We start from the raw sequence: 25,010 nt of genomic DNA, 5'->3' as shown, positions 1-25,010 counted from the left end.
TGGTGGATTCTCTGCAGCTTGAGGTTTTCAAACCACAATTTGAAGACTTCAATAACTCCGACATAGGTTAGGGGTTTGTTATAGAAGGGGATGGGTAGGATTCTGTGGCCTGCTTTGTGCAGGAGGCCAGACTAGATGATCAGTTGGTCCCTTCTGACCCTAAAGTCTGAATCTGAGTAACTTTTTTCCCAGCTGTGAATAGCCATTTTTACTCCAATGTCTGACACTTAGATGTCATCCTTGCTTAGTTCAAAATATATGCAGATATTCCTTAAGTAGGCAGGTGAATTAACATCTTTTAAAATGATCATTACACAAGCAGAAACTAGCAAGCCTCTTCATACTTCCATTTGTAGATGGAAGATTGCCTTCAAAAATCTTCAGATAAAATTGTTTGGAACAATTACGTTATTTTTTGATGTCAAACATCAGTTTCACTGTGTACACAAATGGGCAAGATTCCATTGATTAAAACTTAGGCCAAGTGGGAGATGCTGCTTGAAAATCACTCTCTCCAATTTAAAGAGTGACTGTATAATTTGACATTTGTTAATAGTTATAAAGCTTTAACTTTGACACTTCACATGCTGCCATTTAATTCTGACCCCCAACTTTGTACAACTGAATCAATAAATAAAAAATGCTTAACTATCTGTTACAGCTCTTCTGCAATGTACACTGCAGATGGGGCAACTCATTCCTTATTTGGTCACCAACACAACATGATCTGGATGCTAAACACCTAGGTCTCTGCTGTACCATAGGCTTGTGGAAGATCTGCCTTGCTGGATGGGAGAATTTTTGGTATAAACTAGTCCAAACTGTCATACCTACACTTGCAAGCATTAGACAGAAAAATCCATATTGATTCATTGGTGGGGTCCTTTGAGTGCTCACAGGTATAATTACCTCCCTTGAATTAAGGCAAAGCCTTCCTTTAGTTTCCTCTTGGGTGCTTTCTATGAGTTCTGCATGTAGATGCTGTTCTTTGCAGTAGAGTGTTCTGATGTAGATCAGGGGTCACCAACTGGTCAATCAAGATCTCCAGCAGCAGCCCCACTGTGCTGCTGAAGACAGGCTCACTGTCTGCCCTGGCCCCACACTGTTCATGAAAGTGGCCAGGGTGGCCCTGGGGGGAGGAGGTAGAGAGCTCCCTTTGCGTGCTGCCCCTGCCTGCAAGCACTGACCCCTATCTCATAGAGCTGGAAGGGACCCAAAAGGTCATCAAGTCCAGCCTCCTGCCCTCACTAGCAGGACCAAGTACTGATTTTGCCCCAGATCCCTAAGTGACTCCTTCAAGGATTGAGCTCTCAACGCTAGGTTTAGCAGGTGCATGCTCAAACCACTGAGCATCTCTCCCCCTGCAGCTCCTATGTCCCAGGGACAGAGTTGTGGCCAATGGGAGCTTTGGGGTTGGTACTTGCAGAGGGGAAGTACATGGAGTCATGTGCTGGCCTGCCTGCTCCCAGGGCTGCAGTGGTGTGTTGCTCCCTTCTGCGAGCAGCATGGGCCTGGATAGGCAGGGAGCCTGCCTTGGCAGCAGCCACACTGCACCATTGACCAGGAGCCCCAGGAGGGAAGTCCTGCCCGGCAGGAAGCCGCATCCCAGCCCTGAGCCCCCTCCCAGAGCCTGAACCTCTGCCTGCACAGCATCCCTGAGCCCCCTCTCAGAGCCAGCATCCTGAAACAGTCCCAAGCCCTCTCCTGCATTCAAACTGGAGCCCTCCCAGAGCTTGCACCACTCACCCCTTCCTGCCCCATGCTCAGTCCAGAGCCCCTCCCATACTGTGAACCTCTCAGCTCCAGTCCAGAGCTCATGCCCCCTCCTGAACCCCAGCCCAGTGGAATTGAGTGGGGTGAGGCCTTGGGGAAGGGATGGGGTAGATCCTGGGTTGCCCTTAAATTCAAAATCTGGGGTGTAAAAGTTAGACCACTGATGCAGATGGTTAGTATTGCTCTTCAGTCATTGCTGAGAAAGTGCTGGAGCACAGATTTAAGTTGCCTGCAGGACAGGGTGGGCTGTGGGGAGGGATAGCTTAGTGATTTGAGCATTGGCCCACTAATCCCAGGGTTAAGAGTTCAGTCCTTGAGGGAGCCATTTAGGGATCTGGGGTAAAAATCTGTCTGGGGATTGGTCCTGTTTTGAGCAGCAGGTTGGACTAGATGACCTGAGGTCCCTTCCAACCCTGACATTCTATGATCTCCAAGTCTTGAACACTGTCTGAATCAGCCGTGGTAGTCACGTCAAGGCAACGTATTGGAGTCTTGAGTGTATAGAAGCAACTCTGCCCACAGTCAGACTCCTGCATAATGTAGCTCTAGATGGCTGTCTAACCCTCATCTGTCAGAGGATGGCTTATAAGGCTGGAGAAATAAAATGGTGGGCATGTGGTCTTTCCTTGGGAGAGAAGCTGAACTGGGGTGAAGAGGATTTCACAAAGTTGAATAAACAGAAGGTGGTGGTCTTAACAGTTTTGATAGCCACACCCTGCCAAGTGTTCTGAGTCATTTGAAAACCCAATGACATACCTTTAAACCAGTGCCACCCATTTTCGAAGAGTAGGTTCTGTTGAGTTGGAAGGAATTGAGCCCCTAAAACTACTAAGCCTGTGCTTGTTGTGGTTCAGCAGCATAATGGTGGAAGGCTTTGTTCTCTCTATAGCAAATCCACTCCCTCAAATGGTGGTACAGTAGAACTTGTCACAAACTGACTTGTCAGTCCCACACCTCATTGGAACCTGATGTCTGCAAATGAGGCAGCAGCAGAGGCCAAAAAAGCAAATACAGTACAGTAAGGTGTTTAATGTAAACTACTTAAATTTTTTGACAAGATAAAGGAACTTTCTGTTTCATTTAAATTGACAGTGTTGTGCAGAAAAATGCTATTTAAAAATTTCACAGCTATATTAAGTTCATGTTCATTTGTAAACGCTTGAAAGAACCATAACATGGTGTTCAGAGTTACAAATAACCTCCATTCCCAAGAGGTTTGTAACTCTGAGGTTCTAGTGTAGTTAGATAGAAATCTTACATTGACCTGGGTGTATATACTAGGGCTTAGGTGGTGAGAGAAACTTTTTTGAGCTTAAGCAGAGCTTTTTCAGGTCATTCTGTGTAAGCTCAAACTTCTCTATTGGACCAACTTCTGTTGGTGAGAGTACCTCACCCACCCTGTGTCTCTAAGGGTTGGGCAAACTTTTTGGCCTGAGCGCCACATCTGGAAATAGAAATTGTATGGCAGGCCACAAATGCTCACAAAATTGGGGTTGGGGTGCAGGAGGGGGTGAGGGCTCCAGGGTGGGGTTGGGGATAAGGGGTTTGTATTTCTCCCCTCCAAAGCCCTTGATCCCAGTCCAGAGGAGTATCAAGGTTGGGGCATGGAGGGGAGGCTCAGATGCAGGCTCCCTGTATGCTGCCCTTGAGGTAAGCACTGCTGAGTCACATCAGCAGGCACTGCTCCTGCAGCTCTCATTGGCTGGGAACTGCAGCCAATGGGAGCTGCAGGGGTGTCGCTTGGGGCAGAGGCCCCTGGCTGCCCATACATGTAGGAGCTGACTGTGGTGTTCTTATAGAAAGCACACAGGATGTTTTTCAGGGAAAAAGGCAATACACTGCATTTATTGAGAATACAGCAGCTTTGCAGTCTCTCGCTCATGCACACAGTCCTGCCAGTTGATTTTTATAGTTAAGAGTCCAGAGTCTGGCTCAATCTAGTGGCCAGCCAGATTGGTGTCAGAGGGGAGCTGGACTCTGTTGGTCACGGTCCAGTGCTCCTGGAGTTGTGGCAAGACAAACCCAAAGTTCCATGGCAAAGTATCCTGTTCTTGCAGTCATTTTTCTCTGAAGTCAATGGATTTTGCTCTGTCACTTATGACCAGTTACTCCTTAATAGGTGTTATCACTTGATAACAAGTCAAAGCACCTCCCAGAGGGTCATCCTGTCCTGCTTTTGATTGAATCAATTACCTTGTCTTTAGGTGTGCCAGCCTCCATCACAGGGTTGTCAGTCTGCCCTTTCTCAGTTACGGATTGCATTGATCATTCTCTTCACTCCTTTCTTGACCATCTGACTTTAACAATGGCCTTCACACTTTATCTTTTCCTGATGCATATACTCCTCATTCACACAAACAGTCTCTTACAGAGACCTTCAACGGTATACAAACAGCAGTGTTGAACAAAATGTTGAGCAAAAATGACATTGTAAATTAAACTTTACTAAATCTTGTGACCAAAACCATTCACACTGGGGCCCAGGCCTTCAATATGCCTCTAATCTCATTAACAGACACAACACAAGATCCTGTCTTACTAACTAAACCTTAAAACAAAGAAATATATATTTAACTAAAGGGCCTAATTTGTAATACAGCTTATCCTAAAACAGGGTGACCGTATGGATTGTTCTGGTCTGTCTCTGCCTTAACATCTGAACAGACACTGGCAGTCTGTCAGATGCATTTCTACCAATGTCCTAGAGGGTCATTCCTTTCCCCTATTCAAAAAGGGTGTCTGGCAGGGTGATCAAATCATACATTAATGCATACTACATTATTACAACCATTAATCATTATAACCTCTACTACAGATACAAAATCCTCCTCCTACAGCTGCTTCCTGGAGCCATAGAGGATGGCACCTGGTCCCGCTCCTCGGCTGGAGTGCTAAGGGGGGGTCAAGCAAGAGACCGTGCTCCCCAGCAGGAGCTTGAGGGCTGGAATAAAACACCTGGTGTGGCTGGATTCAGCCCACGGCCATAGTTTGCTGACCCTACTTGAATTGCTTCACTTTTACATTTCAGCTCACTCGATATGCCTCAGCACCCTTTAGGTAACTTGTTAATGCCTAATGTTAATATCCTGAATGCTAGATACCTGCTGCAGGAAGATGATATTGTAGCATTGAGCTCTTCACTTTTACATAATGACTGGGTCTTGAAACCTCCTCTTGATGTGTGAACATATACAACTGAAGCAAAGGAGAGTACTTGGTACTATCTGGCTGTGAATTAGTCCTTTCAACAGATTAAAGGGATTACTTGTGAAGACTAATATTTTATTACATCTGATGAATATGAATGAGTCGAAAGCTAACAAATTCATGCTACTGTTAGGAGTTTACCAATCTCTTAAAGAAGGGAACTATCCTAAACTAGGCTCTGGAAAGCTGCAATCATTTATACAGACTTAAACTACGTATAGATACTTTTCTGGTTCATGTTTGCTTCTGAACTTGGTGACATTCCTGTCATTCAGGGTACACCGATGCTCCTCAACCTACGTAAACCCAATATATGCAAATCCAAATTAGAAATAGGGGGCTTTTTAGCGTAATGGTCAGATACATTTCAGACTTGTGCAAAATTTGAGTTACGCAAAGCATTCTGGAATGGAATGCTTGTGTAAGTCAGGGAGCATCTGTACTAAACGAGGCAATATCTTGATAATATGTGATCTGTTACTGAACATGCAGACTTACAGTAGCATTAAAATTGATGTCATGTAGCACTTCAACTGGGATGTAGCACTACAGTATGTTCCAGTGCTTCTTGCCTAAGCATTGTTTAAAAATAAACTGATTTTTAGAGGTGAGAAGCTACCAGGTCTCTCTGGGGACGGAGGCAGTGGCTTTAAGACTCTGCATGAAGAATGCCTGAGCTCAGTGTCAATGTAGTAGGCTCTTACACAACTCTTAAGTCATACATTTCTAACTTAATACAAGCCTCAAGACTTTTTCACAGAGGCTTCTGTCTTTTTTTTTTTAAATAAATATGTTCAGGGCTTGTTCTGTCCTGGCAGGCTTGATGTGGAAACAGTATTGCATATAGTCTTGTTTTGGGTTTGAACACTGATTTCTGATTATAGTAAATAGCTAGCAGAACTTGTTTTGGTCAGCTAGTACTATGGTGACCACTAGCAGCATCTGACAGGCTACTGTGACCTTGATGTATTTGAATATCTTTAAATCTGATCACCAAATAAGCAGTGTGATTTTTCTTGTGATTTAAATAGCCTTTTCCCCCATTTCCAGTCTGTAAAATGTGTGTGTGGCTAAATGTCAGATGCTGTTGAGTGGTCAAATTATATAATCCTTTCCATGTTTTGACTCCTACAGCACATCCTTACCATGCCTCTATTTCCTCTTCTGATGGGTATCAGACCAAATGGTGTGCTTCTGCATTGAAGAGTTGCTGTGTTAAGTTATTGGGAGTCTCAAACACTTTCAACCCTGATCATAATTTAAGGCCATAATCCTATATGCAGTTTCACTTGATCTCCTGAATTTGTCCTAGAAACAGGATCATGCTTTTGCTAGACTGCAAGCAGATGGGAATGTTTCTGATAGAGGAAATACTGCTTTGCTAGATCTCAGAAATAGCAGATGGCTAGATTTTGTGCATGTTAGTTCCTTTTTATCATTGCTGCAAGACTTGTATCAAACAAGGCCCCATTTACAGAATATCTCTGCCTGCTGGGTTCTTTCACTACCATAAATTCATAGTATCTATGGACTGCTTGGAATTATTTTCACACTTGATAGCTAAATTTCAATGAATCTGCCTGGCAAAGGGGGTGTGGTTCTCTTCCCCCCCATTAGAACTTACCTTAGTATTGCCACCAACACAATCATAGAAATGCAGGGCTGGAAGAGACCTCAAGAGGGTCACTTAGTTCTGTCGCCTGCACTGAAGTAGGACCAAGTAAACCTAGACCATACCCAACATTTCGCTTAACTGTTTAAAAACCTCCAATGATAGGGATTCCGCAACTAAGTGTTTTTTTTGTAGTTTTCTAACATTTAACCTAAAGCTCCCTTGCTTCACTGAATATGGGAAACAATTTATCACTACCCTCTTTGACACCAGTTAACATATTGGAAGACTTATGTGATCATTCTCTCTTCTCTACCCCCCCACCTCATATTTCTTGGGACTAAACATACCTTTCCTCATGGGTTAGGTTTTCTAAATCTTCTCTCATTTTTGTAGTTCTTCTCTAGGATGTCTCCAGTTTGAGCTTCAAGGAAGATCTGGACACCATATTCTACTCAGCACCAGAAAGGCTTCAGCTAGAACAGGATGGTTACTTTCCATGTCTTAATATGCCACTCAGGTTAATAAATCCTAGAATGATATAGCCTCTTACACAAGTGCATCACATTACTGATCACAAGTTGCATGAGTCCACCATAACCCCTAGATTTGAGTTCAGCAGTATTTCATGCTACTCCCAGTTAGCCCCCGTATTGTATTTGTCCAGTCTTTCCTCTTATCATTTTGACTGCTGTTCCATTTAGACAACCAGAGTCCCTTGTCTTAACTCTCCCTCAGCCTCTCTCTGCTGAACCTTCCTCTGAGTTGCTACAGCAGCAATTTATGGTGCTGCAACTCCAGGGCTCTGATGCCCCACTGACCCAGCTGGAGCTCAGTCTGTCTCCAGGCAATATGGCCCATTTATGCAACCTCCCCTCTTCCTTTTCTCCCCCATTTCATGTTTTCTACTACTGTCCATTGTCCTTATCAGTCAAGTGAAACTGACCATGGGTTTTCACTCTGATCATTTTGAAGAGTGATACTCATATGGACCCATCACTGTAGTATCCGAGCAACTGATGAAAGTATCAGTCTCTTCCTCCCTTGTCTGTACAGATGAACTTGATTAGTTTGTGGAAGTACTGCAAGTGGGTATAACTTGTAGAATATTGTTTCTATGTGGTGGAGCCTCTAGAGCAGACAAACCTGGGGAAAGCTGAGTCTGCTCAAAGTCAAGATGACTTTGAACTGAACATAGACATTGGTTCACACCAGTTAGAAGTGAATTTACAGTACAGAAATGTGTAACTACTGTAGGAAAGCTGAGATTGAAGGAATGGGTCCATCTAGTTCTGAAGAAGCTATGGCTGGTAAGCTTCATAGTCCCTACCGGGGTGGGCAAACTCCAGCCCACAGGCTGGATCCAGCCCACCAGTTTAAGCTGGCCCTCGAGCTCCTGCTGGAGAGCAGGACCTAGGACTTGCTGCACTCCATCCACAAGCAGCAACATGGCCCCCCTCCAGCTCCTATGTACGCCAGTGGCCCCCTCTGGCACCCCAGTGGGAGCTGCAGATGGGGCAGCCTGCAGACCTGCCTGGCTGCCCCCCCCACATGGGAGCTGGAGAAGGGACATGCCACTGCTTCTGGAAGCCACTTGAGGTAAGCGCTGCCTAGAGCCTGCACCCCTGAGCCTCTCCTCCAGCCCTGATACCCCTCCCATCCTCTGAATTCCTTGATCCCAGCCCAGAGCACACTCCTGCACCCCACACCCCTTATCCCCAGAGCTCCACACTCTGATCTCCTCATTTCTGGCCCATCCCCAGAGCCTGCATCCCAACCAGAGGCCTCACCCCAACCCCAATTTTGTGAGCATTCATTGCCCACCATACAATTTCTACACTCAGATGTGGCCCTCAGTCCAAAAAGTTTGCCTACCTCTGGTCTCAAAGTCTAGATGAAAGATCTCCTACGCTTGGCTCTTCCCTGAGGGGGAGCAGAATACTAGACACATGGCTTCATGATGGCTTGTGTTACTTAGTAGATGGGCTGCTGTCCTGTACCAGGTACAAGCTGTGAGTCTGCAGGATTGTCAAGGGAAATTTCCAAAGAAGGAAACAGCAAAAGGATCCAGCACCTGACTTAACACATTTCATGGTAGCATATGAAAATTTAAACTTTGGGGGGCTGGTCTAATTGGGGCAGCCCCTTTCTGAGACTTGGCTTTAGTTTCTCCTTACCTCACCTGTTATGTTCAAGCTTGCTCCTATGGTGTAACCCTTAAAGCTTTTACCATACCCTGTCTCAGCACTTTCAAGCAGGGCCTTGGAGCAGAGCCTGGAAGAGTGGAGCTGCAGGTTTTTGGCCTGGAGCCAGAGCAGAGCCAGATCACAGCTCCAAAGCCCTGCTTTCAAGCTTATGGTAAATCACCTGATCCACCTAGTGGGGCTGGCATTTTACAGCTTACTTGAGTTTGCTTTCTTACTGGTTGTCCACACCATACAGCTGCTATTCCTAAAATGGGAGAACCTTGCTTTAAAATACTAACTGGAGCAAGGCATGGTTGCTAGTGTAAAGTCTCTAGGTTGTAAGATGTGTTAACTTGTTACTAATGACATTTATTTAAAGTGTGCACTGAATCTGAATGATCTGTTGCTTATGATTTTGAGTAACTTAATTTAGATCCCAGAACAGGGACTGAGGATCTAAACTAACCAATTTTGGAAACTGAGTTTCATATGGAGATACTTCCTTGAACCTAGTAAGGCTGTATTTAAGATACCATATCTGCAGGATTCTCACTCTAGTCTCGTTTCCTGGGCAGAAATCCAAAGTTCTAAGCAGTACCTCTTCAGACACAACACTCTGGCCTTCAGAGGTGAGGGGTCCTTGGGATTGCTACTCAGAGGCAGACTAAGGCCCTCTCCTGGTCCACCCAACTCAGGCTTTTTTAGATGTTTGTGTCCTTGGCAAACTTACTAGAGAACCCTGTTTAGAACTCTGAACAGCCTAGGACTTAAGTTGGTCTTTTTTTCCCTTTTTTAACTAAAGGATGTTTGGTTTTTTCACACTTGCCTCTCCTAACTTAATTTTCTTTGAGACAAGTTACTTGTTCTCCATGAGTGAGAATCCTGTATAAATGGCTTTCAACTGAGTAGGGAGGGGAACATGTCTTTCTGAAAAGACAAAAGTTTTTGCCCCATGTCAGTATCTGGAAATGTCTTGTTTGGATGCCTTCAGGATTAAGCTAAAGCCAATATTTTGGCTTTAATTTTAGGATATTCACTTTCTCGCCAGAATTGGAGCCCTCTTGCACAACTTGCTCATGTAGACAAGGCCTGAGTCTTGTATTCAACAGATGGCAAGTGACTTCCCTCCTCCCAAGAAGAAGCTGGTTTGTTCTTACTGCCATTAAGGATTCAGTACACCTCCTGGTGGCATTGGATATGCTCTGTCACAATTGGTACTTGAGCTGTCTGCTCACATAACTCTCTGGCATTTGCTGCTAAGCATACAAAGTTTCTCCTTGATCTAAAACTTGTAAAGGGAATTCACCACTGCAGTATGGAAGCAAATCTTAACTCAGGCTGAGGAGTTTTCTGCTCCTAATGGATCATGTTTGTGAACCTGTCAACTTAACCTCTTTGGCCCTATGTCAGTAAGTCTGTTAAACAAAAAGCAAGGTCCAAAAGTCCAGTAGAGAAGTGGCTTAACACCTCAGCTAACAAGGTAAATATCCTTACTGTAGAATAGGGCCTCCTTTATATTTGGCATATCTAAGAATGGTGCAGTTTGCTATGAGAGCAAAGAACTATTGGGCGCCTGTCTGGTATTTCCTGAAATATTTCTGCAAAGAAGCTTGTAAAATCTTCCAGGAGTGCATCCTTCACATTGGCAGAACTGTCAAGGATATCTATAAAGATAACTCAACTATACATACTCAGTTGCTGGAAAGAGTCCCATGTGCATAGCATTGTTCAAACCCTTATCAAACATTACTTAAGCACTCTAAATGCAGACCCAAGATGACTTGTCTGCTGCTCTAAATCTCTTGGACTGGCCAAGTATGCTTCAAAATCTTAGGGCCTTTTGTCTACTTCAGTGCCAGGGAATGTAACTAACTAGAATGTGTAATCACAAATATTAAACATTCTTGATCCCTGGCAATCAGCCATATTCCGGATCCCCTGCAAGATCACAACTAGTCTTGCTTTAACACTTACTGAAATCAGTCAGCTAGAGAACAACTTGGCATTGTGGCTCACCACACTAGCATATGTTCTGGCTTTGGAACAGAACTGCTGCTGTCTTGTTGCTTCTCCACTAAATGGAGTGGATAATGGTGACAGCCAGAGCAATGCAAGGATATGCCCAAGGACTTCTCTGTAGGACTGGCACATGCTTGATTAAACTACAGATGGGGAGAAGCATCTACAGAGGATGTGAAAGCTAATGTGTTCCAGCCACCTAATTCTTGAGTACATGACTTAAGAGGAGAGGCTGAGGGAACTGGAATTATTTTAGTCTGCAGAAGAGAAGAATGAGAGGGGGATTTGATAGCTGCTTTCAACTACCTGAAAGGGAGTTCCAACAAGGATGAATCTAGACTGTACTCAGTGGTAGCAGATGACAGAACAAGGAGTAATGGTCTCAAGTTGCAGTGGGGGAGGTTTAGGTTGGATATTAGGGAAAAAGTTTTTCCCTAGGAGGGTGGCGAAGCACAGGAATGGGTTAACTAGGGAAGTGGTGGAATCTCCTTCCTTAGAGGTTTTAAGGTCAGGCTTGACAAAGCCCTGGCTGGGATGATTTAGTTGAGGATTGATCCAGCTTTGAGCAGGGGTTTGGACTAGATCTCCTGAGGTCCCTTCCAACCCAATGATCTATGATTTTATTCTATAATAGCCACATAGTAAAGACCCCAGTAACTCTATCCTAAGAACAAACATCTTAGAAATAGCAGATGAAATACTGGATAGGGGGATGTCTGAGGGTGGAGGTTTGCTTAGTGTGTGGTAAGTGAGGGCCTCTCCCACACTATTGCTCACACATCATACTTGATCTGGTAAGTCTCTGAAACTGAGTGGTCACTGACTTGAGTTTAGAAGTAAGCCTGCAAGTTTGTCAGATTCCTTGACTTCTGCACCATCCACTGCTGGGACAGTCTGGGGGGGCACACATCCCACCACCCCCTTTCCCACCCAGCAGCAGAGTTTGGGGGTGTGAGGGGGTAGGGGATTGGAGCACAGAATGGGATGAGGCAGGATCTGGGTTGTGCTTACCTGGGGGACTCCCCAGAAGCAGCTGTTACACCCCAATGGCCTGCTTTTTTAGGAGGCAAATTAGCATTGTATGTTAACACTCTGCAATGCCTGCAACAGTATTTTGGGAAGGCTTAAAGGTGTGAGTGGAGTGAGATTTTTTTTGCAGGTTGCAAGAGGCTGAAGCAGGAGGAAGAGAGCAGAAAACAGGTTAACTTAATGCTTCAGCTGTCTTAGTTTAGTGATAAGACATGGCCCCAGTTTAAGGTTACAGCGCTCCCCAGAAGCAGCAACAGTGACCTCCCCCTCACTCAGCTGTTAGCTGGAGGCATGGCCAGGCAACTCTGCATGCTGCCTTTGTCCAGGGCACTGCCCCTGCAGCTCCCATTGGCCAGGAACTACAGCCAATGGGAGTAGGGTGGTGTCTGCAGGCAGGCTAGTGTGCAGAGCTGCCAGTCAACACCGCTGCCTAGGAGGAGTTGAGTGAGGGGGATGTTGCTGCTACAGGGGAGCCCCCAGGTAAGCACTGACCAGAGACCACCTTTCCCCCCACGCAAACTCTGCTGCTGCAGGAGGGGAAGAAACAGGGCCAGGTAGGGAGCCTGCCAGCCAGTGGGGGTTCCAGGCCATGCACTGACACCTGTGTGCCCTAGCAGTAGTGGGGGGTCCCAGTCCCTATCCCCAGCACCTGCAGGGCCCCCAGGCAGCCCCCCTAGTTTTAATCACAGTTTTTAGTAAGACTAGCCAGGCCATTAATTTTTGTTTACTGCCCATTACCTGTCTGACTTTCCTAAATACCCATGACTAAAGTGTGGCCTTAGTTAGAAGCAACTGGCTTCCACCCCCCTCAGTACTTCAAGGGGGAACTGGTATGTTGCACTCATACATTTGAGAAACTCTTGTATAACCAAAAAAAGTAAATGTAGCAATCTGATTTCATGTAACCTTGTGAGAGCAAAGGTTGTGATAAATGAGACATCAGGTTTCCAGCATTTTGTGGAAACAAGTCTTCACTTCACTTGTATTCTAACTTGCCTACTTACAGGCAGACTACATACTGTCCTAAGCATCCAGGCCTTTGGCAGCCAAATCCTTTCCTAGACCCACTTATGATGTAAAACAACCCAAATGTAAGTAGGATCCCTTCCCTCTAAGTCTCAATATATAAACTGTAATCCAAGTTTGCCTCAGTTGAGTTCCATATGTAGCTTTCATTCAGAGTCCTGATGAAAATCCTTCATCAAAGGACATAAGTGTGCTCTTGCCCTCCAACTTGCTATTTTGGGGGAAGTCTTACACTCAAGATTGCTTTAGAATGTGTAAAGAAATGAGGCTTCCTCTAGTCTGATTAAATGAGGAACTTGAGACTTGACTAGTGGTGAGCAGAAGTAAACTGCATAGTATTGTAATTGGGTATTAATGTAGCCAAGTCTGATCACATTAGCAACTCAACTTGCATCCATATTCCCTCCAAGAGAGGAGTCAGTAAGCCTGACGAGAAACTGCAGCTCTGAGAATTATGGTATTGCTACTATAGCTCTGTACAGTTTGTAGCCTATTTAACCATTAGCCTGGACTTGAACTCCTAAATAATAATTTTAATATAAAATTTGTCAATGGCTGTCTGCAATGGAATTGGTCTTCAATTCACCTCAAATCCTGAGTCCTGAAATCTTGTTCAGTATGTTTAGATCTCTTTACCTAAACTCTCAAAATGGTTGCTTGATTCTACAAGTGAGTAGAATGTGTTTGGGATGACTGGTCTGGCTATGTAGTTGGAATTTTTGGTGACTGGCTCCTAATCTTCAAAGTCTGAACATCCTTGCTGAACTTCAAGATGTGAAGTCTTTTTTATGCTTCCAGGTGGCCTGTACTGAGCACCTCAACTCTGCAGAATTGAACCTCTTCCACAGATCAATAGAGGCTACCTGTATAAATTCACTGAAGTCTTCAGCAGATCAGGTGAAAAGACTCAAGTCTCAGGCTAGATTCAAACTTCATGTAGCATTAACACAGGATGCAACTAACATTATGGTGACTTAACTTGCACAATTGAAGAATCAAATGTCGTCTGACCATTTCCCAGAACTGCAAAGTTCTGCAATTCAAACTAAACTAGTTAAGGTTGTACAAACAACCTTAATGCAGAAATAATCATTCCACTTCATATTACTTATGCTTTCAGTATGGTCTTGCTGTGAATACTTAAACAAGTTACACAATGGTCATCTGCAGTCTGATCCTCAGCCAACTACCTAGTTGAATATATCATCCACCCAAAAGTATACAGCAGTTGTAATAGCCACAATGAGATCCCTTAATCAGTTGAAATAGTCTTAAACATTGGATTACATCTTGACTGTGAAACTAAGCCAGGACTTTCCTGGCCATAAATATGGGTTCAGACTTGAGATTTCTTTGCAAGTCACTTTAAGCCCTTCCTGTATAACAAGGGCTGATGGGTCTCTTTTAAATCACTTTACTAAGTGCAACTTTCCCTGATGTTGAAGATGCAGAGGGATTTGTGTGATCTCCAGCGGCAATGGATCAGAAGTTTTGAAAAGCTTCCTTTTCTTAACTAATCACTCAAGTTCTAAAGTTGGACTAAAAATACCATCTTCCCTACCCCCTCCCCCAATTGCTAGAATCATTCCAAGTTCAGTTCATCTTCCCATATAGCCAGGACCTGAATTTCTAATCTGAAACTCTCAATACCCTTCTTGCATGTGCATCAAAAAGCAAATGACACAGACCACTCCCCTGGCCATGAATCATAAAAGGTGATATGCAGATGAAGGTAATCTGGCCCTAGGCCTGCTACAGCATGCAGGGAGATGAGGTAAGGCTCTCTCATGGGATAGCCATGCCCATTTGGAGTGGCAGAGGCTCCTTCTAAAGACGCAGGGACAGCAGTATTTCATCAGGAGCAGCATGGATGGCAACAGGGAGTGCCCCCACCAAAAGTAGGGATAGCAGCAGGGGTGTCCTGGATACCCACTCTAGAGCTGAGGTGGCTGAACCTTCTGCACTTCAGCTGCTACACCATCCTGCCAGGATGGCATTGACAGGGTCAGAGGTTCCAGTCCATCTCAATGGAAGGGAAGTATTGGTCTCCCTCAGTGCTATCATTTCCATCAATCTGCAGACCTCAGCAAACACTGCTGCATCAATTCGGTCTCACTGTAAAGGCTGGAAGACATTAGAAATAAGCTAAAACTTTGACATTTGAGTGACTTCAGGGCCATGCCTAGGGCCCCAGATCTTGAAGTACCTCTAACCTTTACCTTAACTTCTTTTTGTTCCTCAGCATTCCTCTGACCACTGTCCACACTGTGGATAATGCAGTGTGGTTTTGTTTCTTACCTTATTCTGCTTTAGAAGTCTGGCTTTGCCCAACCCATCCCTGAAGTCTTAAACAGCCCTGTAAAAGGTCTGTAGCAACAGAAGTTAGTTATGAGAACTGAACAAAGCAGTTGACAAAGTTGTGTTGCAAAACTAGCTTCCAGGAGAAAAACATTGCCAAACTGTTCAAATACAGAAATGTTCTAAATAGATCCTCAGACGTGTAGGAACAGAAAAGCATATTTGGCTGTCCACTGTGAACTCTTCCTCATTCCCAGAAGCTACAGTACTGCTTTCCTGCAGAAGATGCAAAAAGTCTGTCCAGGCCAGACTGACCATTAATTTTTTTCTAAAATGGTACCTTCTACTTAATGCTGTCATAAAGACAGAAAAATCTTTCAAGCTTTTATATAGTTCTTGCTTTCCCCTATGTGTGGACTTATCATACAGGAATAGGAGGAACTCTTTTAGTTTAAGAGTTCCTACTTTAATCTCCCTGGGAGGACTGGAGGAAGAAGGTGTAGAAAAACGAACTAAACTGACAGCTCCTCTAAACTTAATCCTAGTCATGTGCCTGTTGGACTTGGTACAGTTTACAGTAATTACTTTCACTTCTAGGTTCAATACTCTGGGGTTGCAAACAGCTGTGGGAAACAGTTATCTGACTTTTTCAAAATGCAGACTTTCTGTCATGGCTTACACCAAGCTGTGAAATATCTAGAGTAGATAGAACTTATTCCATCTCAAATGTGTAGGAGGGGAAAAACTTCAATATTGCATCTCACTGTAGGTGCAGACTCCATGGGTGCTCTGGGGCTGGAGCACCCGATGGGGGGCTGAGCACCCACTGTCAGGCCCTGCAGATCAGCATTTCCCCCTCCAGCCCCACACCACCTGCCTGTCAATCAGCTGTTTTGTGGCATGCAGGAGGCTTTGGGGGTGAGGGGGGCAGAGCAGGGATGTGGAAGGGTGGGGCCTGGGGGGGGGGAATAATTGAAGTTGGGGCAGGACCTGGGGTAGAGCCAGGGGTCACATACCCCCAGCACACTAAAGTCAGCACCTGTGCATCTCGCCTCTAAAATATCTTTGCTACCAGTTGACTCTCAGTAAGTCTAGGGCCCAAAATTCCATTAATCTGTCCCAGTGAAAGCCTGGTGGTCAGTCTGCTTGCAAAAAGCACTTTAAGCAGATGTAAGTCAATTACCTAATCAACCTGAAACAACTGCTGTATACTGAGTGATATTTAGGCAACTTGAGTCCTGCATTAAAGCACAGGCTTGCAAGTGACTAGTACAGTTTTACTGCTGGTGGTAATACATTACAGAAGTTTCTTGTGCGGGGTCTGGTTTACATACTAAATCTGGTCACTTGTGTTCCCTATTCTGGATTAGCTTTGACACACTCCAGGATCTTTAACTTGAATGGTTAGACAAACCTTGACTCCCAGCTTGCAGTCCAAGCATTTGTTGCGCACCCCCCCCAAGAAAATTAATGGGCCTAATTGTTGCTGAATCAGTTGAACCAATGCTAAGTGACATGCATTCAGATTCTTTCAGTATACAGAAAGATGGACCAGTCTTTTACAATTGGCTGATTTGTCATCAGTTCCCCAACTTCTCCAGAATAAGCTGTGCTTTTGCCTTCCTGCTGGAATTGTGCACTGCATTGCAGGAAACATAATTAGACTACTACAAGATCAGCACATTTTTAAGCCACACAATGGCTGAGAAACTCAGTGGGAAGTCTTGACTGGCAAGCTAGTGAGTAACTGTATAACTTTAGTATTCTTTCTGCCATCCCATCTAAAGGGGTGTTAGGACCAGGTGGAATTCACCAAGAGTTCTGAAGGAACTCAAATATTCTGCAGTTCCATAACTCTGGTATGAGGCAGGAAACAAAGGGTAGGAATAAATGGTCCACTCTCACAATAGAGAGCAAAATAGGGTCCCCCAAGGAGCTGTAACAAGACCTGTACTTTTCAACATATTCCTAGATCTGAACAAAGAGTAAACAGTGATCTTAAGGGGTAAACAAAGCTTGCAGGTGATACAGCTGCTCAGTGTGTTAGCTTTGACTGCTGCTACAATCCTAGAAAGGGATAGAAAAGACAATCATCATGCTACTATGTAAATGCATAGTATACCCACACTATGAATAGGGCACCCAGAATGGCATGCTCTATCTCAAAATACATTAGAATTGCAAAAAGTGCAGAGAAGAGCAACAAATGATTAGGGCTATGGAAGCCTTTTTGTACAAGGAGAGATTAAAAAGACTGGACTAATCCCCTTAAAACATTGACTAAGGGGGGGAATATGATGTCTAATTTGGGGGGGGTACAAATCAGGAAACACTTACCCTTTCACACAATACAAAAATCAGCTCACCCAATGAGGTTAATAAACAGCAGGCTTAAAACAAATGTAAGTTCTTCCTTACACCAGTGCACAGTCAACTTGTGGAACTCATTGCCAGGGCATGTTGTGAAGACCAAAAACATAACTAGGTTTTTTATAAACACAAGTCTATGAAGAATATGTCCGTCAGTGGCTATTAGCCAAGATGCTCAGGGACACAACCTTATGCTCTACGTCTCAACCTCTGATATCCAGAGGCTAAGACTAGGGGATGGGTCACTGGATAACTACCTTGTTCTGCTCACTCCCTCTGAAGCACCTGGCACTGGCCACTGTCGGGATACTGGGGCTAGCTGGACCATTGGTCTGGCCCAATATAGCTGTTATGTTCTCAGTCTCAGCAGAGTTTTTTGCCATCTCCTAAGGCATGCCAAAATCAGAATCCAGTTTTGAATACACTAAACTAAATACTCTAGCTTACTACATCCTACCAATGTAGAATTTTTCTATCAGCTGAGGGCTGATTAAATCTAAACCCCTTATCCACCTATAACTACAGTAGCAAGAATCTGACTAGTTCCTGTCCATATAACTAAAACAAAAGCACAACTTCTAACAATACTCACATGAGAAGATTCTTTAGTGCTTCTGTGATTATAAGACTATGGCATGTGGGAAACTGATCTTGTTAGCAGGTTGAAATTACAGAAACCTTTGACTCCCATGTCAGTGCTTCTCTTCTCCATGCTCCTGCAAAATAGCTACAAAGTATTTTCATCGGGGGGGGGGGGGGGGGAAGGAGGAATGTATCCAAAATCAAAGGCAGCATGGTTCTACAAATGCCTTAATTTTGAGGCTCTCAGATTGTATCCTAAGGCAACTAGAAACCTCCTGGCCTAACTATGATTTGAAGTCTGAAGCAAAAACCTATTACAACTATGCCTGGGTAGGGGATAGTCAGTTACAATATTGCTGACTTCCTGTGTAAAATACAAATGTTAAGTGGTGGTATAGCTGTCTGGGTCTGAGGAACCAACTATCATAGATTCAAAGGTCATTAGACTTTAGGATCAAATGGTCCCAAGCTCTATAATGCAGGCCATAGAATGTCCCCAAAATTACTAGAGCGTATATTTTTAGGACAGTATCTAAATCTTGGACTCAGTGCCCAGCAAGACTCAAGGTTCATCTTAGAGCCTGCCTAGAACACTTCTAGGAGTATTGATGCTTGCTAAACCAGGAATGTCAAATGCTGTGATGAGGAATTTGGAAGCAAAGGCTGAACAAGTTCATAATGTTTAGTTGCCTGGTGTGTTCCTAATCAGACTTCAGCTTGGTATCCAGCCCTTATGGACTATAGCAGGGGTCAGCAGCCTTTCAGCAGTGGTGTACAGAGTCTTCACTTATTCACTCTAAGGTTTCATGTGCCAGTAATACATTTTAACGTTTTTAGAAGATCTCTTTCTACAAGTCTATAATATAACTAAACTGTTTTATATAAGTAAATAAGGTTTTCTAAATGTTTTAAGACACTTCATTTTAAAATTTAAATTAAAATGCAGAGCCCCCTGGACTAGTGACCAGGACCCAGGCAGTTTGAGTGCCACCGAAAATAAGCTTGCATGCCACTCTTGCATGCGTGCCATAGGTTGCCTACCCCTGGACTATAGTATCTTTCTGAGTTTGCTGGTAGAAGGCACAAATTTAGTCGAGACTGGGGGCCAATTCCTTTTGGATATTACATAATTAAACTTAGCATTGTTTTGAAGTTGTAGGTTATGCCTTACAGACTAAAAGATGGTATAAACCAAATTACTGTAGACTACATAGACTCTTCAAAATTAATCTTTAACAAGACCATTCCTTTGTCAATTTGTATATCTCAATTTATAACTGAAGCCCTGGGCTGAATTTGACATTTCTGTAACTTGTAAGAAATGATATTACAAAGAATAAAGTAGAACTTTTGTCTAATGACAAATGTGAAAGATGTCCTGTAACAACTCACTGGCTTTCTTGAAGTATTGAACCACTCTACAGCATAGCTGTTGCCTAAACCTGCCTCTCTACTGAAGCATGAAGAATTTCACTAAGTACCAGCCCTCTGAAAGTAGAAAAGTGCTTTATTTCAAGTCCTTTATTCAGAAGCTCTGTAGTACTGAGATCATGTCCTGAGAAGCTCCTAGGTTAGTTAAGAGTCAACAAAAGAAGCTGGAGTGTGGGGAGGCCTAACCCAGAATCATAGACTTACTAAGGCACTAAGTGAATACCAGGACGCTGTCCCACATTTGCATCTTATTACCCCATAGGTTGTCTTTTTGAATAACTAGTTGCACTTAACAGAACAGCAGTAAAAAGACCCAACGGCTGTCAGCACCTGACAGGGGAGATGTAAGGCAACCTGAATCAGTCAGGGAATTTAAATAGTGAATAGTTACCTAGATAGCAACTGTTTCTTGTCTGTAAACAGCATGGGATTCCTACAAACTTCTGTACAAATAGCCTGCTGTTGCAGACACTTGCTCTATAATAGTTTCTTCAAGAGGAAACCATAAAAATCCTTACACTTCTAAGCACAACAGTACTTCAGTTGCATCATCCTGTGTAAACACTTATAGTGCAGTTTCACTTCTCTAAACAGGTGTCTGGGGCAATGCAGATAACACCCTGACTTGCAATAAACTTCCCTTGGCAGAGATCCAGATCATCATATTTGGGCAACCTTTAAAATTGAGTGTAATAGTCTAGTGTGAATTAGCTAAGTTAACTTTCTTGCAGCTAGATTTCCTACAGTGTGGGTTAGACTCTTCAATTGTATGCACTGTTGAAACAGCTGAAGGCTACTACTGTGTAAAGGGGAAATACATTATGGCAGTAGAAAATCCTGAAGAGGAAGGGTGTCTACAAAGTTTTCAAGCTGCAAATGATGTCTTTAGTATACCTCTGGCATTAATCTAAGTGCCTTTCTAGACACACCTAAGTAATTATAGATGTGTTGCACCCTGTAACTGCTTCCTAATGCCCTTCTACTGAAACCTCATCCAAACCTGTTTAACCAACAGGTTGCAATGACCATACAGTGAGGTCTGACAATTTACTGCTGCTTGACAACAACAGAGGCTCAACTGTAGTTGCTGGGAGACTTAATTCACTGTCATTGCTTGGGGTGAAGGCTGGTAGCCTGACTAAATGCAGTGTGGAAGAGACATTGATTCAAACCTTACACATGGTGATGTCCTAATTCTAGAGGTGCTAAGTTAAACAGTAAATTAAAAGGAACAGAACACTGTTTGAGCCCATGCTCTGTAACTAGACTATATTAAATGTAGGAAATAGCAGTTTCCAGACAACACAGCATATGCTTGGGACATCAGGCTAACCTAGCCTCATAGCCTAGCTACAGTGTGTGATGGGTAGAACAGGCTAAATTTGGAAGAAGTCTAATCTTATTGTTACCTTGAGCAAGTCATTCCTACTTTAGCATTACCCATCAAATTGGAGATCAGGGAAATATTTGCTGAAGCTGGTGCCAGTTTACCTACCTACTAGCAAAGCCCTGTGCAACTTAGGGTACAATAGCATAGAAAACCATGGTCTCATAAATGCATATGGTCTAGGATACCACTAACCTTGTTCTCCTCTCTTCCAGCCTTGGGAGCTGCTTATGGAACAGCAAAGAGTGGCACAGGTATTGCAGCCATGTCTGTCATGAGGCCTGAACTGATCATGAAGTCAATCATCCCTGTTGTCATGGCGGGTATTATAGCTATCTATGGCCTGGTAGTGGCAGTCCTTATTGCTGGCTCCCTTGCACCTAACATCACGCTATTCAAGTAAGTTTTGCTACACCTGTGTATAGCAGTGTTGGGAGTGTTAATCTGAAACTCTTGACCCTTGTCAAATTACTAGGTACCACTTAAGTGCAGGAAAGCCACTTGTTATGGAGTACTTGGAATCTGTGGTGATAAGGGCAATGAAGTACCTAGAGCATTTTATAGCTATTGAATAGCTTGTAATCATGTAACAATCAGTAGAAAGTAGATCTGAACTTTGGACCTGTCCTATTAGGAACTCAGTGCATGATGCACAATGGAGAACTTCAATACATTGTGTGACAGGTTGGATCACAGAAACCCCCCTGGGAGCTTCCACCTGGTGTGCCAAGACTACCTCTGCTCCTGCTTTCCTTGCCAGCTCAGGACTCCAGCACCCTGTCTTGCTGAGCCAGACACTCCCATCTGCTCCAATGAAGACCCAGGGTCTGAATTACTTGCCCCAAAACTGCCGGTTTACCTGAAAGCAGCTCACAGAAGTGTGCTCGTCTTTAAAACTCAAATACCCAACTCCCAATGGGGTCTAAACTCAAATCCATTATCCTGTATAAAGCTTATGCAGGGTAAACGCATAAATTGTTCACCCTCTAATGCTGATAGAGATGCACAGCTGTTTGCTCCCCCAGGTATTCAGACATACTCTGACTTAATAAAAGTGACTTCATTAAATACAGAAAGTAGGATTTAAGTGGTTCCAAGTAGTAACAGACAGAACAAAGCAAGTCACTAAGCAAAATAAAATATGCAAATTTGTCTAATCAAACTGAATACAGATAATATCACCCTTAGATGCTTCAGTAAGTTGTCTGTCTTCAGAGTGAACACCTTCCAGGCCTGGGCATAATTTTTTTTCCCTGGTACAGCTCTTGTTCCAGCTCAGGTGGTGGTTTGGGGATTCTTCATGATGGCTTCTCTCTTTCCTTTGTTCTGTTCCTTCCGTTTATATATCTTTTGGATAAGGCAGGAATCCTTTTTTCTGTGTTCCCACCCCCTCCTTCTCCATGGAAAGACACCAGGTTAAAAATGGATTCCAGTTCAGGTGACATGATCACATGTCACTTCAAGCCTTCATTTCTCCCAGCCTGACTCACAGGAAGGCCTGCCTGCGAACAGTCATCCAGTGACTTGCCCTGGTTAATGGGAGTCATCAAGATTCCAAACCACCATTAATGGCCCACACTTTGCATAATTACAATAGGCCCTCAGTTATATTTCATATCTTGTTTCAGATACAAGTGTTACATTCATACAAATAGGATGATCACAGTAGATTTGTAAGCTATCATTACAAAGCTTAGAGACCTTTTGCATGACACATTCCCGTTACATTATATTCACTCATTAGCATTTTTATAAAATCATATAGGCTGTAATGTCACACATGGTCATACAACCTTGCCATTCTGTTTCTTCATGTATTACTGGCATTAAAGCTGTCTCACTATGGCCCATAAGGAGTTCAAGAAAGGGATCCTCAGCCAGTGAGACAAACTTAGAGTCTCTATGGTACAGCTCCTGATTAAACAAAGACTGTTTAAAATCCATACCCTTTACAAGCTGTGCTAACTTAAATAGACTGGTCAAATAAGCAAAATTTTGAGCTTTGATATGCACCAGTTACCCAGGAGACATTTGTGAATAATGCAAGTTGCTGCTCCTTTAAGAGTATGCCAGCATGTTGGTAAATTAATCTTTTAGCTATGCTAACCTGTCAACTGTTGCCTTTTTGCACCTGGAAGAGTGAATTTTAGACTACTCCAAGCTTCCCAAGAAGGGCTGGAACTAGCCTAAGACACAGCAGCCTGTAACAATAACTGACAGTCCAACAGACTGGCTTAATATGACAGTAACACCTGTAATGCTGTAACTTCCTAAAGTGTCTGTCCACTAAAATGTCTTAATCCTAACTGGGTAACAAGCATACTGAAACAAAGGCAGGTCCCCTATCAAGTGGCAACCCTTCTGCCCTAACAAATTAGGAATCTGTAAGCACTCTTAGTTTGGGAAACCATCTCTATGCAAGTTAATGAGGGACTGGCAGTCCTCAACTGTCCAGTGTGATAGTGTTAAACCCCTTGAGTCTAGAAATGACTGCATCACAATGCAGGAGTTACTGTGCTATGCTGTCCATCAGCAGTAGAAAGTGAAATTATGCTCTGCCTTTATTCTTGGGAGTTGGCCATGCCAGGTGTCCTGACAAATGGGATTAGAACAACTCAAAGTTGTAGCTGTGCAGCATCGTATGGCAAACATTTATATTGGAATAGAACTTAATACCAAAATGACTCCTTACTGTACACTAACTGCCTAGAAAACACATGCACAGCTGTAGTTGCCAGAGCCTTGAATGTTTAATGGACAGTTTGATTCTTGCATAGCTTCATGTGCTGCCAGTATTTGGAACTGCCTCTGACTCAATTACTAATGTTCTTTCAGAAGCATGCTTCCAGATAGTATATGGGCTTGATGTCCTGTTAGGGTCTGCAAATGCAGAACATGAGATTCCCAACTATGTTCAACATCAGTCTTCCAAGACCTATACCTGCATGTGTAGTGGGAGGAAGCTAGGTGTACAGTTGGGAACTTCCCAACTGAGGTTGATGGAATATCTATCCCTTTAGGAGGGTGATTACCTCTTCAAAAGTGGTGATGGAAGTGCTGTTTCTGCAGAGAAATGGCAGTTACCTTTTTTGACCCAGCTCTTGAACTTGAGATCCATCATTCACCACTAAACTTGTCTCATTCTTTATCTGCAGGAGCTTCCTTCAGCTGGGTGCTGGCTTGAGTGTGGGCCTCAGTGGTCTGGCTGCTGGCTTTGCCATTGGCATTGTGGGTGATGCAGGCGTACGGGGGACAGCACAACAGCCCAGGTTATTCGTGGGAATGATCCTGATCTTGATCTTTGCTGAAGTCTTGGGTCTCTATGGCCTCATTGTTGCCCTGATCCTTTCCACAAAGTAAACACCACAGAGTATGATGTAAAGAATTAAACCCACATTTAAAACAAGCTCCAGAATGAAAATGGTCCCTCAACAATGTGTACAGTTGTCTTAATTTGGTAGTGGATCTCTTGTAAATGCGCAATGAATGTTAGTGACTTGTCTGTCCTGTGTACTTCAATATTAAACTGGATGGGCTGCCCAAAACCTGCTTCAGGGCTTGGTGTGGCCTATGTGCAACTTTCCACCCATTTGCCATTTAGAGTACTTTATGTATAAATAGGACCTAGAAATGTACTTTTTTCTCTTCACTGGATGTTTATTTATAAGACTTGACATGTTCATACATTATGGAGCAAGAACTTTCTATTTCCCATGCTATATATATTAATCATATATGTAGATTATTGCACTGTGGGGTTAATTGTAAGTGCAGAGAATTCCTTGGATGTAACTTGATTCTAAAGATTGCTGTGGTGTCCTGGTATTGGAGTGTGAGAATTTTGTCCTTTACTTAGACAGCAAATGTCGAACAGTCCCATCTTTTCAATAGTAAAATTTTATGCTCTAGCATCAGTTGTGCACCCAGTGTTGGGGTTTGCAGTTACACAATGTTTCCAAATAAAACTTCCTCCACTACACTACTATAGCAGATCTTGTGGTTTATTTTAAATCATGTGGAACAGGCCTGCATTCCACCTCCTAATCATCTCTCCTCCCCCTCCTCTCCAACATACTGTCTGAATCATGAG

General features: G+C 43.5%; 2 protein-coding genes and 1 long non-coding RNA gene across 4 annotated transcripts in view; 2 read left to right on the top strand and 1 right to left on the bottom strand.

The window, feature by feature from the left end:
* Positions 1–12,624, top strand: part of TBC1D24 (TBC1 domain family member 24) — a 156,578-nt gene extending 143,954 nt beyond the window's left edge. The window contains exon 9 of the transcript XR_012656510.1: positions 12,613–12,624. The gene's annotated coding sequence lies outside the window, so the exon portion shown is untranslated. The remainder of the gene's footprint in view (positions 1–12,612) is intronic.
* ATP6V0C (ATPase H+ transporting V0 subunit c) overlaps positions 1–24,899 on the top strand; it is a 27,611-nt gene extending 2,712 nt beyond the window's left edge. Inside the window, exons 2-3 of the mRNA XM_032799386.2 lie at positions 21,136–21,319; positions 24,076–24,899. Coding sequence (XP_032655277.1) covers positions 21,136–21,319; positions 24,076–24,280 — 389 coding nt within the window. The 3' untranslated portion in view covers positions 24,281–24,899. The remainder of the gene's footprint in view (positions 1–21,135; positions 21,320–24,075) is intronic.
* LOC116834644 (uncharacterized) overlaps positions 1–25,010 on the bottom strand; it is a 323,581-nt gene that overhangs the window by 17,959 nt on the left and 280,612 nt on the right. The window lies entirely within an intron of this gene.

The sequence above is a fragment of the Chelonoidis abingdonii genome, chromosome 9, assembly GCF_003597395.2.
Source record: "Chelonoidis abingdonii isolate Lonesome George chromosome 9, CheloAbing_2.0, whole genome shotgun sequence".
Lineage (NCBI taxonomy): Eukaryota > Metazoa > Chordata > Testudines > Testudinidae > Chelonoidis > Chelonoidis abingdonii.
Note: the sequence above shows the minus strand (reverse complement) of the source record. Positions and strands in the feature narration are given on the sequence as shown.